General features: G+C 32.2%; 1 protein-coding gene across 2 annotated transcripts in view; it reads left to right on the forward strand.

The window, feature by feature from the left end:
• LOC141450066 (LIM/homeobox protein Lhx9-like) overlaps nucleotides 1–16,883 on the forward strand; it is an 81,540-nt gene that overhangs the window by 18,539 nt on the left and 46,118 nt on the right. For both annotated transcript variants that reach the window (XM_074120103.1, XM_074120102.1), the window contains exon 2: nucleotides 372–625. In XM_074120103.1, the coding sequence (XP_073976204.1) occupies nucleotides 432–625 (194 nt within the window). In that variant the 5' untranslated portion in view covers nucleotides 372–431. The remainder of the gene's footprint in view (nucleotides 1–371; nucleotides 626–16,883) is intronic.

Below are 16,883 nucleotides of genomic sequence, written 5' to 3' on the forward strand. Positions count from 1 at the left end.
ATAAGTTATGGATTATTTTATTTATTAATCTGACCTTTATCACATAAGGCGCCCGGAGCTTTTTCTTTTTGTAGTGCACCCGCCCGCTTCTGGGCCGAACTTTTGTTATAGACAACACTGCCTATCATCGGATAGTGAACTGTTATTCATTATAAGAAAACAATTTTCCGGACTAATTGACAGTAATGGATCTTAATTTAAACTATGTAAGATCCCAATTACCTAGTCACAGCTTCCTTTAATTGAAATCTATAGAACACAGAATCTTCAGCGCTCCGGTTTACTAGCATCCGCTTCACCAATAATCCAAACTAAATTTAGTAAAACTCTTCCACAAAACTTCACAATATTCCTTTTTTTTTCTTTTCCAGATCCCACATTTGGACGACTGTGATGCAGATACTCGTGGGAAATGTGAACAAGACGAAGGAATGCTGAAGGAAGTGGTCGAAGAAAATTGTGCCGGCTGTCACAGCCGTATTACAGATCGATTCTATTTATTGGCCGTAGATCGACAATGGCATGTCGGATGTTTACAGTGTTCCGAATGCAAGCTATCTCTAGACACGGAAGTTACCTGTTATTCAAGGCATGGGAATATCTATTGCAAACATGATTATTACAGGTAATTTTTTTTTATCTTTTGTTGTTGTTTTTTTTTTTTTTTTTTGCTCCAATTAAAATCTAACTTCTGCTCATTCAGGGTGCATTGATAAGCTCACTTAGAAACCAACAATTTCAAAGTGTGCATAAATTAAAAATTTTTATTGATAAGACAACGCCCGGCTTTTTTTTTTTGGCATTGGCTTTCGCCATACAGCCAGCATCGTCTAAGACAGTGGTTCTTAACCAGAGTTCCGCAAATATGGTCCAAGTGTTCCGCGAAATTTCAATTTTAAATGTTTTGAAATTTAGAAACTTAGGAAAGATACGAAAACAAAAAATTGTTACTTTTTTTTTAATTTGAATTTAATTTTAAGTTCTTGCTAAATCCCGAATTTCAAATTATTTAATGTTAGTGTTCCGCGAGAAAAATATATACATATGTATAATTGTGTTAAGAACAACTGATATAAAGGGTTGAAAATTTTTTGGGTCATGAAATTCTGTAAAATTAAGGCCGTTCTATATCTCCCATTGTGAACCACGTATTGGTATGGAATTTTGTTCTCTTATACACTTTGTTTTTCTCAATTATAAAATATAGTTATTTTGGGCACAGATCTATAAATGTAGAAGATATAAAGGGTTGAAAATTTTTTGGGTCATGAAATTCTGTAAAATTATGGCCGTTCTACATCTCCCACTGTGAACCACGTATTGGTATGGAATTTTGTTCTCTTAATCACTTTGTTTTTCTCAATTATAGAATATAGTTATTTTGTGCACAGATCTATAAATGTAGAAGATATAAAGGGTTGAAAATTTTTTGGGTCATGAAATTCTGTAAAATTATGGCCGTTCTATATCTCCCACTGTGAACCATGTATTGGTATGGAATTTTGTTCTCTTATACACTTTGTTTTTCTCAATTATAAACTAAAGTTATTTTGTGCACAGATCTATAAATGTAGAAGATATAAAGGGTTGAAAACTTTTTGGGTCATGAAATTCTGTAAAATTACGGCTGTTCTATATCTCCCACTGTGAACCATGTATTGATATGGAATTTTGTTCTCTTATACACTTTGTTTTTCTCAATTATAAACTAAAGTTATTTTGTGCACAGATCTATAAATGTAGAAGATATAAAGGATTGAAAATTTTTTGGGTCATGAAATTCTGTAAAATTACGGCCGTTCTATATCTCCCACAGTGAACCACGTATTGTTATGGAATTTTGTTCTCTTATACACTTTGTTTTTCTCATTTATAAACTATAGTTATTTTGTGCAAAGATCTATAAATGTAGAACATATAAAGGGTTGAAAATTTTTTGGGTCATGAAATTCTGTAAAATTACAGCCGTTCTATATCTCCCACTGTGAACCACGTATTGATATGGAATTTTGTTCTCTTATACACTTTGTTTTTCTCAATTATAAACTAAAGTTATTTTGTGCACAGATCTATAAATGTAGAAGATATAAAGGGTTGAAAATTTTTTGGGTCATGAAATTCTGTAAAATTAAGGCCGTTCTATATCTCCCACTGTGAACCACGTATTGATATGGAATTTTGTACGCTTATACACTTTGTTTTTCTCAATTATAAACTAAAGTTATTTTGTGCACAGATCTATAAATGTAGAACATATAAAGGGTTGAAATTTTTTTGGGTCATGAAATTCTGTAAAATTACGGCCGTTCTATATCTCCCACTGTGAACCACGTATTGATATGGAATTTTGTTCTCTTATACACTTTGTTTTTCTCAATTATAAACTAAAGTTATTTTGTGCACAGATCTATAAATGTAGAAGATATAAAGGGTTGAAAATTTTTTGGGTCATGAAATTCTGTAAAATTACGGCCGTTCTATATCTCCCACTGTGAACCACGTATTGATATGGAATTTTGTTCTCTTATACACTTTGTTTTTCTCATTTATAAACTATAGTTATTTTGTGCACAGATCTATAAATGTAGAAGATATAAAAGGGTTGAACATTTTTTGGGTCATGAAATTCTGTAAAATTACGGCCGTTCTATATCTCCCACTGTGAACCACGTATTGGTATGGAATTTTGTTCTCTTATACACTTTGTTTTTCCCAATTATAAACTAAAGTTATTTTGTGCACAGATCTATAAATGTAGAAGATATAAAGGGTTGAAAATTTTTTGGGTCATGAAATTCTGTAAAATTACGGCTGTTCTATATCTCCCACTGTGAACCACGTATTGATATGGAATTTTGTTCTCTTATACACTTTGTTTTTCTCAATTATAAACTAAAGTTATTTTGTGCACAGATTTATAAATGTAGAAGATATAAAGGGTTGAAAATTTTTAGGGTCATGAAATTTTGTAAAATTACGGCCGTTCTATATCTCCCACTGTAAACCACGTATTGATATGGAATTTTGTTCTCTTATACACTTTGTTTTTCTCATTTATAAACTATAGTTATTTTGTACACAGATCTATAAATGTAGAAGATATAAAGGGTTGAAAATTTTTTGGGTCATGAAATTCTGTAAAATTAAGGCCGTTCTATATCTCCCACTGTGAACCACGTATTGATATGGAATTTTGTTCTCTGATACACTTTGTTTTTCTCAATTATAAACTAAAGTTATTTTGTGCACAGATCTATAAATGTAGAAGATATAAAGGGTTGAAAATTTTTTGGGTCATGAAATTCTGTAAAATTAAGGCCGTTCTATATCTCCCACTGTGAACCACGTATTTATATGGAATTTTGTTCTCTTATACACTTTGTTTTTCTCATTTATAAACTAAAGTTATTTTGTGCACAGATCTATAAATGTAGAAGATATAAAGGGTTGAAAATTTTTTGGGTCATGAAATTCTGTAAAATTACGGCCGTTCTATATCTCCCACTGTGAACCACATATTGATATGGAATTTTGTTCTCTTATACACTTTGTTTTTCTCAATTATAAACTTAAGTTATTTTGTGCACAGATCTATAAATATAGAAGATATAAAGGGTTGAAAATTTTTTGGGTCATGAAATTACCGCCGTTCTATATCTCCCACTGTGAACCACGTATTGGTATGGAATTTTGTTCTCTTATACACATTGTTTTTCTCAATTATAAACTAAAGTTATTTTGTGCACAGATCTATAAATGTAGAAGATATAAAGGGTTGAAAATTTTTTGGGTCATGAAATTCTGTAAAATTACGGCCGTTCTATATCTCCCACTGTGAACCACGTATTGATATGGAATTTTTTTCTCTTATACACTTTGTTTTTCTCATTTATAAACTATAGTTATTTTGTGCACAGATCTATAAATGTAGAAGATATAAAGGGTTGAAAATTTTTTGGGTCATGAAATTCTGTAAAATTACGGCTGTTCTATATCTCCCACTGTGAACCACGTATTGATATGGAATTTTGTTCTCTTATACACTTTGTTTTTCTCAATTATAAACTAAAGTTATTTTGTGCACAGATCTATAAATGTAGAAGATATAAAGGGTTGAAAATTTTTAGGGTCATGAAATTCTGTAAAATTACGGCCGTTCTATATCTCCCACTGTAAACCACGTATTGATATGGAATTTTGTTCTCTTATACACTTTGTTTTTCTCATTTATAAACTATAGTTATTTTGTGCACAGATCTATAAATGTAGAAGATATAAAGGGTTGAAAATTTTTTGGGTCATGAAATTCTGTAAAATTGCGGCCGTTCTATATCTCCCACTGTGAACCACGTATTGATATGGAATTTTGTTCTCTGATACACTTTGCTTTTCTCAATTATAAACTAAAGTTATTTTGTGCACAGATCTATAAATGTAGAAGATATAAAGGGTTGAAAATTTTTTGGGTCATGAAATTCTGTAAAATTACGGCCGTTCTATATCTCCCACTGTGAACCACGTATTGATATGGAATTTTGTTCTCTTATACACTTTGTTTTTCTCATTTATAAACTATAGTTATTTTGTGCACAGATCTATAAATGTAGAAGATATAAAAGGGTTGAACATTTTTTGGGTCATGAAATTCTGTAAAATTACGGCCGTTCTATATCTCCCACTGTGAACCACGTATTGGTATGGAATTTTGTTCTCTTATACACTTTGTTTTTCTCAATTATAAACTAAAGTTATTTTGTGCACAGATCTATAAATGTAGAAGATATAAAGGGTTGAAAATTTTTTGGGTCATGAAATTCTGTAAAATTACGGCTGTTCTATATCTCCCACTGTGAACCACGTATTGATATGGAATTTTGTTCTCTTATACACTTTGTTTTTCTCAATTATAAACTAAAGTTATTTTGTGCACAGATTTATAAATGTAGAAGATATAAAGGGTTGAAAATTTTTAGGGTCATGAAATTTTGTAAAATTACGGCCGTTCTATATCTCCCACTGTAAACCACGTATTGATATGGAATTTTGTTCTCTTATACACTTTGTTTTTCTCATTTATAAACTATAGTTATTTTGTACACAGATCTATAAATGTAGAAGATATAAAGGGTTGAAAATTTTTTGGGTCATGAAATTCTGTAAAATTAAGGCCGTTCTATATCTCCCACTGTGAACCACGTATTGATATGGAATTTTGTTCTCTGATACACTTTGTTTTTCACAATTATAAACTAAAGTTATTTTGTGCACAGATCTATAAATGTAGAAGATATAAAGGGTTGAAAATTTTTTGGGTCATGAAATTCTGTAAAATTAAGGCCGTTCTATATCTCCCACTGTGAACCACGTATTTATATGGAATTTTGTTCTCTTATACACTTTGTTTTTCTCATTTATAAACTAAAGTTATTTTGTGCACAGATCTATAAATGTAGAAGATATAAAGGGTTGAAAATTTTTTGGGTCATGAAATTCTGTAAAATTACGGCCGTTCTATATCTCCCACTGTGAACCACATATTGATATGGAATTTTGTTCTCTTATACACTTTGTTTTTCTCAATTATAAACTTAAGTTATTTTGTGCACAGATCTATAAATATAGAAGATATAAAGGGTTGAAAATTTTTTGGGTCATGAAATTACCGCCGTTCTATATCTCCCACTGTGAACCACGTATTGGTATGGAATTTTGTTCTCTTATACACATTGTTTTTCTCAATTATAAACTAAAGTTATTTTGTGCACAGATCTATAAATGTAGAAGATATAAAGGGTTGAAAATTTTTTGGGTCATGAAATTCTGTAAAATTACGGCCGTTCTATATCTCCCACTGTGAACCACGTATTGATATGGAATTTTTTTCTCTTATACACTTTGTTTTTCTCATTTATAAACTATAGTTATTTTGTGCACAGATCTATAAATGTAGAAGATATAAAGGGTTGAAAATTTTTTGGGTCATGAAATTCTGTAAAATTACGGCTGTTCTATATCTCCCACTGTGAACCACGTATTGATATGGAATTTTGTTCTCTTATACACTTTGTTTTTCTCAATTATAAACTAAAGTTATTTTGTGCACAGATCTATAAATGTAGAAGATATAAAGGGTTGAAAATTTTTAGGGTCATGAAATTCTGTAAAATTACGGCCGTTCTATATCTCCCACTGTAAACCACGTATTGATATGGAATTTTGTTCTCTTATACACTTTGTTTTTCTCATTTATAAACTATAGTTATTTTGTGCACAGATCTATAAATGTAGAAGATATAAAGGGTTGAAAATTTTTTGGGTCATGAAATTCTGTAAAATTGCGGCCGTTCTATATCTCCCACTGTGAACCACGTATTGATATGGAATTTTGTTCTCTGATACACTTTGCTTTTCTCAATTATAAACTAAAGTTATTTTGTGCACAGATCTATAAATGTAGAAGATATAAAGGGTTGAAAATTTTTTGGGTCATGAAATTCTGTAAAATTACGGCCGTTCTATATCTCCCACTGTGAACCACGTATTGATATGGAATTTTGTTCTCTTATACACTTTGTTTTTCTCATATATAAACTATAGTTATTTTGTGCACAGATCTATAAATGTAGAAGATATAAAAGGTTGAAAATTTTTTGGGTCATGAAATTCTGTAAAATTAAAGCCGTTCTATATCTCCCACTGTGAACCACGTATTTATATGGAATTTTGTTCTCTTATACACTTTGTTTTTCTCATTTATAAACTAAAGTTATTTTGTGCACAGATCTATAAATGTAGAAGATATAAAGGGTTGAAAATTTTTTGGGTCATGAAATTCTGTAAAATTACGGCCGTTCTATATCTCCCACTGTGAACCACATATTGATATGGAATTTTGTTCTCTTATACACTTTGTTTTTCTCAATTATAAACTTAAGTTATTTTGTGCACAGATCTATAAATATAGAAGATATAAAGGGTTGAAAATTTTTTGGGTCATGAAATTACCGCCGTTCTATATCTCCCACTGTGAACCACGTATTGGTATGGAATTTTGTTCTCTTATACACATTGTTTTTCTCAATTATAAACTAAAGTTATTTTGTGCACAGATCTATAAATGTAGAAGATATAAAGGGTTGAAAAATTTTTGGGTCATGAAATTCTGTAAAATTACGGCCGTTCTATATCTCCCACTGTGAACCACGTATTGATATGGAATTTTTTTCTCTTATACACTTTGCTTTTCTCATTTATAAACTATAGTTATTTTGTGCACAGATCTATAAATGTAGAAGATATAAAGGGTTGAAAATGTTTTGGGTCATGAAATTCTGTAAAATTATGGCCTTTCTAAATCTCCCACTGTGAACCACGTATTGGTATGGAATTTTGTTCTCTTATACACATTGTTTTTCTCAATTATAAACTAAAGTTATTTTGTGCACAGATCTATAAATGTAGAAGATATAAAGGGTTGAAAATTTTTTGGGTCATGAAATTCTGTAAAATTACGGCCGTTCTATATCTCCCACTGTAAACCACGTATTGATATGGAATTTTGTTCTCTTATACACTTTGTTTTTCTCATTTATAAACTATAGTTATTTTGTGCACAGATCTATAAATGTAGAAGATATAAAGGGTTGAAAATTTTTTTGGGTCATGAAATTCTGTAAAATTACGGCTGTTCTATATCTCCCACTGTGAACCACGTATTGATATGGAATTTTGTTCTCTTATACACTTTGTTTTTCTCAATTATAAACTAAAGTTATTTTGTGCACAGATCTATAAATGTAGAAGATATAAAGGGTTGAAAATTTTTAGGGTCATGAAATTCTGTAAAATTACGGCCGTTCTATATCTCCCACTGTAAACCACGTATTGATATGGAATTTTGTTCTCTTATACACTTTGTTTTTCTCATTTATAAACTATAGTTATTTTGTGCACAGATCTATAAATGTAGAAGATATAAAGGGTTGAAAAATTTTTGGGTCATGAAATTCTGTAAAATTGCGGCCGTTCTATATCTCCCACTGTGAACCACGTATTGATATGGAATTTTGTTCTCTGATACACTTTGCTTTTCTCAATTATAAACTAAAGTTATTTTGTGCACAGATCTATAAATGTAGAAGATATAAAGGGTTGAAAATTTTTTGGGTCATGAAATTCTGTAAAATTACGGCCGTTCTATATCTCCCACTGTGAACCACGTATTGATATGGAATTTTGTTCTCTTATACACTTTGTTTTTCTCATATATAAACTATAGTTATTTTGTGCACAGATCTATAAATGTAGAAGATATAAAAGGTTGAAAATTTTTTGGGTCATGAAATTCTGTAAAATTAAAGCCGTTCTATATCTCCCACTGTGAACCACGTATTTATATGGAATTTTGTTCTCTAATACACTTTGTTTTTCTCATTTATAAACTAAAGTTATTTTGTGCACAGATCTATAAATGTAGAAGATATAAAGGGTTGAAAATTTTTTGGGTCATGAAATTCTGTAAAATTACGGCCGTTCTATATCTCCCACTGTGAACCACATATTGATATGGAATTTTGTTCTCTTATACACTTTGTTTTTCTCAATTATAAACTTAAGTTATTTTGTGCACAGATCTATAAATATAGAAGATATAAAGGGTTGAAAATTTTTTGGGTCATGAAATTACCGCTGATCTATATCTCCCACTGTGAACCACGTATTGGTATGGAATTTTGTTCTCTTATACACATTGTTTTTCTCAATTATAAACTAAAGTTATTTTGTGCACAGATCTATAAATGTAGAAGATATAAAGGGTTGAAAATTTTTTGGGTCATGAAATTCTGTAAAATTACGGCCGTTCTATATCTCCCACTGTGAACCACGTATTGATATGGAATTTTTTTCTCTTATACACTTTGCTTTTCTCATTTATAAACTATAGTTATTTTGTGCACAGATCTATAAATGTACAAGATATAAAGGGTTGAAAATGTTTTGGGTCATGAAATTCTGTAAAATTATGGCCTTTCTATATCTCCCACTGTGAACCACATATGGAATTTTGTTCGCTTATACACTTTGTTTTTTTCATTTATAAATTAAAGTTACTTTGTGCACAGATCTATAAATGTAGAAGATATAAAGGGTTGAAAATTTTTTGGGTCATGAAATTTTGTAAAATTACGGCCTTTCTATATCTCCCACTGTGAACCACGTATTGATATGGAATTTTGTTCTCTTATACACTTTGTTTTTCTCAATTATAAACTAAAGTTATTTTGTGCACAGATCTATAAATGTAGAAGATATAAAGGGTTGAAAATGTTTTGGGTCATGAAATTCTGTAAAATTATGGCCGTTCTATATCTTTCACTGTGAACCACGTATTGGTATGAAATTTTGTTCTCTTATACACTTTGTTTTTCTCAATTATAAACTATAGTTATTTTGTGCACAGATCTAAAAAGGTAGAAGATATAAAGGGTTGAAAATTTTTTGGGTCATGAAATTCTGTAAAATTATGGCCGTTCTATATCTCCCACTGTGAACCACGTATTGGTATGGAATTTTGTTCTCTTATACACTTTGTTTTTCTCAATTATAAACTATAGTTATTTTGTGCAGAGATCTAAAAAGGTAGAAGATATAAAGGGTTGAAAATTTTTTGGGTCATGAAATTCTGTAAAATTATGGCCGTTCTATATCTCTCACTGTGAGCCAAATATTAATATGGAATTTTTTTGATTATACACTTTGTTTTTCTCAATTATAAACTATAGTTATTTTGTGCACAGATCTATAAATGTAGAAGATATAAAGGGTTGAAAATTTTTTGGGTCATGAAATTCGGTAAAATTTGGGCCGTTCTATATCTCCCACTGTGAACCACGTATTGGTATGGAATTTTGTTCTTTTATACACTTTGTTTTTCTCAATTATAAACTATAGTTATTTGGTGCACAGATCTATAAATGTAGAAGATATAAAGGGTTGAAAATTTTTTGGGTCATGAAATTCTGTAAAATTACGGCCGTTCTATATCTCCCACTGTGAACCACGTATTGTTATGGAATTTTGTTCTCTTATACACTTTGTTTTTCTCATTTATAAACTATAGTTATTTTGTGCACAGATCTATAATTGTAGAAGATATAAAGGGTTGAACATTTTTTGGGTCATGAAATTCTGTAAAATTACGGCCGTTCTATATCTCCCACTGTGAACCACGTATTGGTATGGAATTTTGTTCTCTTATACACTTTGTTTTTCTCAATTATAAACTAAAGTTATTTTGTGCACAGATCTATAAATGTAGAAGATATAAAGGGTTGAAAATTTTTTGGGTCATGAAATTCTGTAAAATTACGGCTGTTCTATATCTCCCACTGTGAACCACGTATTGATATGGAATTTTCTTCTCTTATACACTTTGTTTTTCTCAATTATAAACTAAAGTTATTTTGTGCACAGATCTATAAATGTAGAAGATATAAAGGGTTGAAAATTTTTAGGGTCATGAAATTCTGTAAAATTACGGCCGTTCTATATCTCCCACTGTAAACCACGTATTGATATGGAATTTTGTTCTCTTATACACTTTGTTTTTCTCATTTATAAACTATAGTTATTTTGTGCACAGATCTATAAATGTAGAAGATATAAAGGGTTGAAAATTTTTTGGGTCATGAAATTCTGTAAAATTACGGCCGTTCTATATCTCCCACTGTGAACCACGTATTGATATGGAATTTTGTTCTCTGATACACTTTGTTTTTCTCAATTATAAACTAAAGTTATTTTGTGCACAGATCTATAAATGTAGAAGATATAAAGGGTTGAAAATTTTTTGGGTCATGAAATTCTGTAAAATTACGGCCGTTCTATATCTCCCACTGTGAACCACATATCGATATGGAATTTTGTTCTCTTATACACTTTGTTTTTCTCAATTATAAACTTAAGTTATTTTGTGCACAGATCTATAAATATAGAAGATATAAAGGGTTGAAAATTTTTTGGGTCATGAAATTACCGCCGTTCTATATCTCCCACTGTGAACCACGTATTGGTATGGAATTTTGTTCTCTTATACACATTTTTTTTCTCAATTATAAACTAAAGTTATTTTGTGCACAGATCTATAAATGTAGAAGATATAATGGGTTGAAAATTTTTTGGGTCATGAAATTTTGTAAAATTACGGCCGTTCTATATCTCCCACTGTGAACCACGTATTGATATGGAATTTTGTTCTCTGATACACTTTGTTTTTCTCAATTATAAACTAAAGTTATTTTGTGCACAGATCTATAAATGTAGAAGATATAAAGGGTTGAAAATTTTTTGGGTCATGAAATTCTGTAAAATTAAGGCCTTTCTATATCTCCTACTGTGAACCACGTATTTATATGGAATTTTGTTCTCTTATACACTTTGTTTTTCTCATTTATAAACTAAAGTTATTTTGTGCACAGATCTATAAATGTAGAAGATATAAAGGGTTGAAAATTTTTTGGGTCATGAAATTCTGTAAAATTACGGCCGTTCTATATCTCCCACTGTAAACCACATATTGATATGGAATTTTGTTCTCTTATACACTTTGTTTTTCTCAATTATAAACTTAAGTTATTTTGTGCACAGATCTATAAATATAGAAGATATAAAGGGTTGAAAATTTTTTGGGTCATGAAATTACCGCCGTTCTATATCTCCCACTGTGAACCACGTATTGGTATGGAATTTTGTTCTCTTATACATTTTGTTTTTCTCAATTATAAACTATAGTTATTTTGTGCACAGATCTAAAAAGGTAGAAGATATAAAGGGTTGAAAATTTTTTGGGTCATGAAATTTTGTAAAATTACGGCCTTTCTATATCTCCCACTGTGAACCAAATATTGATATGGAATTTTTTTCTATTATACACTTTGTTTTTCTCAATTATAAACTATAGTTATTTTGTGCACAGATCTATAAATGTAGAAGATATAAAGGGTTGAAAATTTTTTGGGTCATGAAATTCGGTAAAATTTGGGCCGTTCTATATCTCCCACTGTGAACCACGTATTGGTATGGAATTTTGTTCTTTTATACACTTTGTTTTTCTCAATTATAAACTATAGTTATTTGGTGCACAGATCTATAATTTTGAAAGATATAAAGCAGTGGTTCTTAACCGGTGTTCCGCGTATATGGTCCAAGTGTTCCGCGAAATTTCAATTTTAAATGTATTGAAATTTAGAAACTTAGGAATGATACGAAACAAAAAATTGTTCCTTTTTTTTTAATTTGAGTTTAATTTTTATTTCTTGCTAAATACCGAATTTCAGATTATTTAATGTTAGTGTTCTGCGAGAAAAATATATACATATAATTGTGTTCCGCGTCTATGAAAAGGTTAAGAACCACTGGTCTAGGTGCTTATCACTAGAATATCACTCATTCTCCATTCTTACTTATAAATACATTCGCTTCACACATTCATCCCTCTACTGTATACAACTATTTACATCAACTACTGCTAATGGGTGGATCAGTACTCTGTGCTCCTGCTATCCTTATAGCTTAACCGAATTTAAAATCACGTAATCCTTCTCTAATCATGCCCGGCTTTCTGAACAACCTACCACCATTTACAGGACTTAGAAAATACAACCGACTTGGACAAATAGAAATGACCTACGACGACTAAAACTTAGGAGAATCAAGATCAACGAGGCCAAATCACACTACATAACTTTACCCTAAATCATAAAGTACTCCCTCCGAATCTCTCTGAACCAGACTCCTATTCAGTGCGGTATATATTGGACTTTACTTCGATAAACGTAACACCTGAGACCTAAGAATCTCTTTCTTCTGGACCTAACCCGAATCTTGTTACACAAAATTATATTCCAAACTTTTCTAACTCTTCAACCCGTTCATAAGCAACTTATCTTAAACTAGGCTTCCTTCGAATCTTTCCCGACGAGTGAAACGTCATCGATAGCCTTGCGATCACCTGAGTGATCGCACGATAGAAAAGAGCACCCTTTCAATTAACATCATCATCATTACCATCTTATTGGGTAGTTGTAAATCAATAAAGAAAGCAATAAATAAATAAATCGACTGTTTTAAGCAATTAAATTGATTGGCTTTGTTGATGTGGTTATAGAAACTTGTTAATTATACTTGTTAATTGTTGGTTTACAGATTTTGCAGTGTTTGTTCGTTTGTTTGTTCAGCGGTTTAAGTTTCCTTCCTATGTTTTGTTGAGGTGTGTAAATGTTGATCGTTTGTTTACAAAACAAACTGGGACTGTGGTTAGCCCTCAACGTTATTGATATTGGTGCCCCTGCTCAAGAAGATGTTTAGCTTACTGAAATCGCTCTAAATTATTGTTTATATTTTGAAATATTCTTGATAAAATTTGGTGATTTATTGTTTTTGAAGTGTAATTATCTCATAAATACTTAAAACTTAGTCTTTTTATGACGCACTTTAGAAAATACTTTGTGGAAATACAAATTTTCTAGGGAAATATTTCAGTGATTAAATGTGACTCCTTTGATACTTTGGGAAAGTGATTTTCAGGAAATCGTCCTTGCATGTACTATTAACTTCCCTTTGCACCTCATAAAATTCCTACACTCATATCTCTGCAAACAGGAAATCTGTCCTAAACTTTGCCTGCCTTCATAATCCTGTCTAATCGTAGCAGGCGTTCCTCAAGGTTTCCATCCTAGGTCCCATTCTGTCTCATCACATCCATAAATTCACACTTCCTAAATCTCCGCATATCAATCTTGCTGTGTACGCTGATGACGTGGCTTTAGACGCCTTAGAGAATATACCCATAAAAGAATAGTACGTAGTACGTCACAATCGAGACTTACTTAAGCAACAGAGACTAACTGACTGAATACTGCACTAAATAAACCGTGAGAAGACAAACGCCATACTCTGTTCACCAAAACGTAGACGCTTTCTCTACAGATAAGTTAGACCCAACAATGTTCTGGATCTTGGTGATCTAATCGAGTCAAGCATCTCGGCTTAACTTTGGACCAACAAACTGTGGACATTCTCTACTCAAGAAGTCAATTCTGACTAGACTTAAACTACAGACTTTACTCCGATGAGACTCTGAAGTCTACAGAACGAACTCCTGCTCTACAAAGTGGTCATCAGAGGCCGATGTTACTCCTAAGCCTGCACTTCTGGAGTCTGACCTGAAATAGTAACATCAAGGTTCATCCAGACAGCCTTGAACAAACTTCTCAGACTTACCACTGGATTCTCTCCTCGACATACTAGAACTTGACTCACTCCATGGGTCAATAAAATCAATAATAATCTTCTTCATCAAAAAAAAACCGTCTGCTGAAACTCCTTAACCCATTCTGCCACGAAATAGCCTCCTATGAACCAATCCATTCCCTACTTTGAACAAAAGAATTTAGCATGCCTTTCTCTAAATTTCTCTAGCTGTAGGTTTTTTCTATCCTTTTTTATTGCTAGTCCTTGGTCCATCATCTTATGCTTGGTCCATCATCTTAAGCGTCCCCTAAACTGTATTAAAAAGGATGTTACGTTAATACATTGGTACTTTATTTCTTTGTGAGTAATGTACACAAGTGTAATAAAGTTTACATCTGTCTTTTAAGGGCATTACTACGCCCTTATTGAATAAGTTGTTAATTTCCGAGTTCGTAGAAAAGAAAAAGCAAAGAACAAAGAAAATTTTACGTTTTCCACTGATTGGAGTAAGAGGAAATAGAGTAGTTAAAAAGGATGGACTCTCCCGTAATCATTTTACAACTTCCTGTATGCTGTACAGGCCAATGAGGGCGTTTAGCCTCAGATTAGATCAGTGAACCTTGTACCGGAAGAGATTGCGAATTGATTTAATACATGACAGTAGGTTTATGAACCGGTTTCAGCTCAAATTATTATGAAAAAGAAAATACTACCTCCCCTAGTATGATGCAGTCGCGTACCCTAGGACCACAAAACAAAAGGTATACCGATTACACCTGATATGGATCGATATGGTCACAGAATGTGGGTGTCTTTTTTCTCTTTTTTCTTTATCTTCCATGAAAAGCGTAAGATAGATGATGAGGGATATATGGATACGGTTGCACGGATGTTCATACACCCGCAAATAACCTGATCATCCTAGACTAGTTAGGCTAATCAGGGACACGTGACTGGTATAATAGGGGTAGGAGCAGGAGGCCAGTTAACAGGAACACCCGTGTCACCAGTGGACACGTGGCTTTCTCGTCTTTCTCTTTTGGTTCTGTGCAAGTTCATTCAAGGCTGATTAACTCTTCTTCCTTTTTTTTTTTTACTAGTTTCCTGTCAGGATGGGGATGTACCAGACTAGAAGGATACAATGCTCAACCAGGGAGACCTCTATTGTCCACTGTGCACAAGTCCTTCTTTTATAGCTAAACCCTCAATTATCTGATGAGCTTCAAAAAATCTCTTCACTTGCTTGAACAAGATTTGTTTTCAACCTCTATTTCCTTGATGGCTCCTATCTTAACTAATACAATCCTGACTTAGTAGAGATCAGACTCGATCTAGATGGAAATACGATCGAAGTAATCCTGTAGGACACGTGTTCCTCTTGTTGTCAAAACATCAACTAATTTTATTTCATCATTATTATTATTATCCTGATAATCCTGTTCTCCTGTTACACGCGATTGTTCATTATTAATTATTTTATTTAACACTATTATGAAAAGTGAGGTTAGGTTACTGGTAGGATTTAAGTGCAAATTAAATATTGAGGCCCCCTTTAGTAGCCGAGCGGTTAAGAGGCTAGACCCGCAATGCTAAGATGTATTGTTGGTTTAGTGGGTTCGATTCCCGGTGTCTAAGCCTTTGGATTTTTATTTAATGGTTAATATGAGAAATTTATAGTAAAGTACGTTAGGCGGTTAAGAGACTAGACCCGCAATGCTAAGATGTATTGTTGGTTTAGTGGTTTCGATTCCCTGGTGTCTAGTCCTTAGATTTTATTTAATGGTTAATATGAGAAATTTATAATAAAGTATGTTAGGCGGTTAAGAGACTAGACCCGCAATGCTAAGATGTATTGTTGGTTTAGTGGGTTCGATTCCCAGTGTCTAGGCCTTTGGATTTTTATTTAATGGTTTAATATGAGAAATTTATAGTAAAGTAGCTAGTCGCCTCCGTCCAAGACACCTAATTTGTGATAATTGAGGCCTTAAAGCTCGTCCTGAAAAACTAGGCATTACCTTTCTTTATCTATTGAGATAACTGACTCCAAAAAAAGTAGTTCTCTTTAATTGATCTGTACATATATGTATTTGTCTGTAAGTGAAGTGTGTTCAAATTTGTTTTCTGAGTCAAACAGTTTCGAGCCTGACGATAAAAAACTTTTGGAGAAAAACAACCTACCGGAAGTGCCACTTAACTAAATCAATTTTTTTTTTTTAGTCTTTTGAGGTTTTTTCGAAACTAGCTCTTGCGAATTTCTTTAAATTTTGTGTATACTTTTTTGAGCTAACCACTTTCTAAAGTCGAAGTACTTATTAAGTTTCAAAGTACCGCAGGGGGAGCAAATAAGCTGTTTCTTAGGGAGTGGCAGTTCAGCACACAAAAACACCTAACCAAAAAAAGATGAACCTCACTCAGACGTACACATTTTACACTTACACTAGGGATGTTGAGTAGTACTTCCATGTGTTTGCAGTGCGTGGAAACCCATGTCAATGAAAACTTTTGATCCTGGTCGCTGAGGTGGTCGTTGATCTGCGGACTCCCAAACACCCAACACTCGTATTCTTCGACTAGAGAAGTGGACTTAGTTCTAGGTATCGGCTTGGTATGTTTTGTCAGTTCAAAAATGCAGT

Source organism: Rhodnius prolixus, unplaced genomic scaffold (genome assembly GCF_049639745.1).
Source record: "Rhodnius prolixus isolate KJV_2025 unplaced genomic scaffold, Rpr scaffold_2, whole genome shotgun sequence".
Taxonomy (NCBI): Eukaryota; Metazoa; Arthropoda; class Insecta; order Hemiptera; family Reduviidae; genus Rhodnius; species Rhodnius prolixus.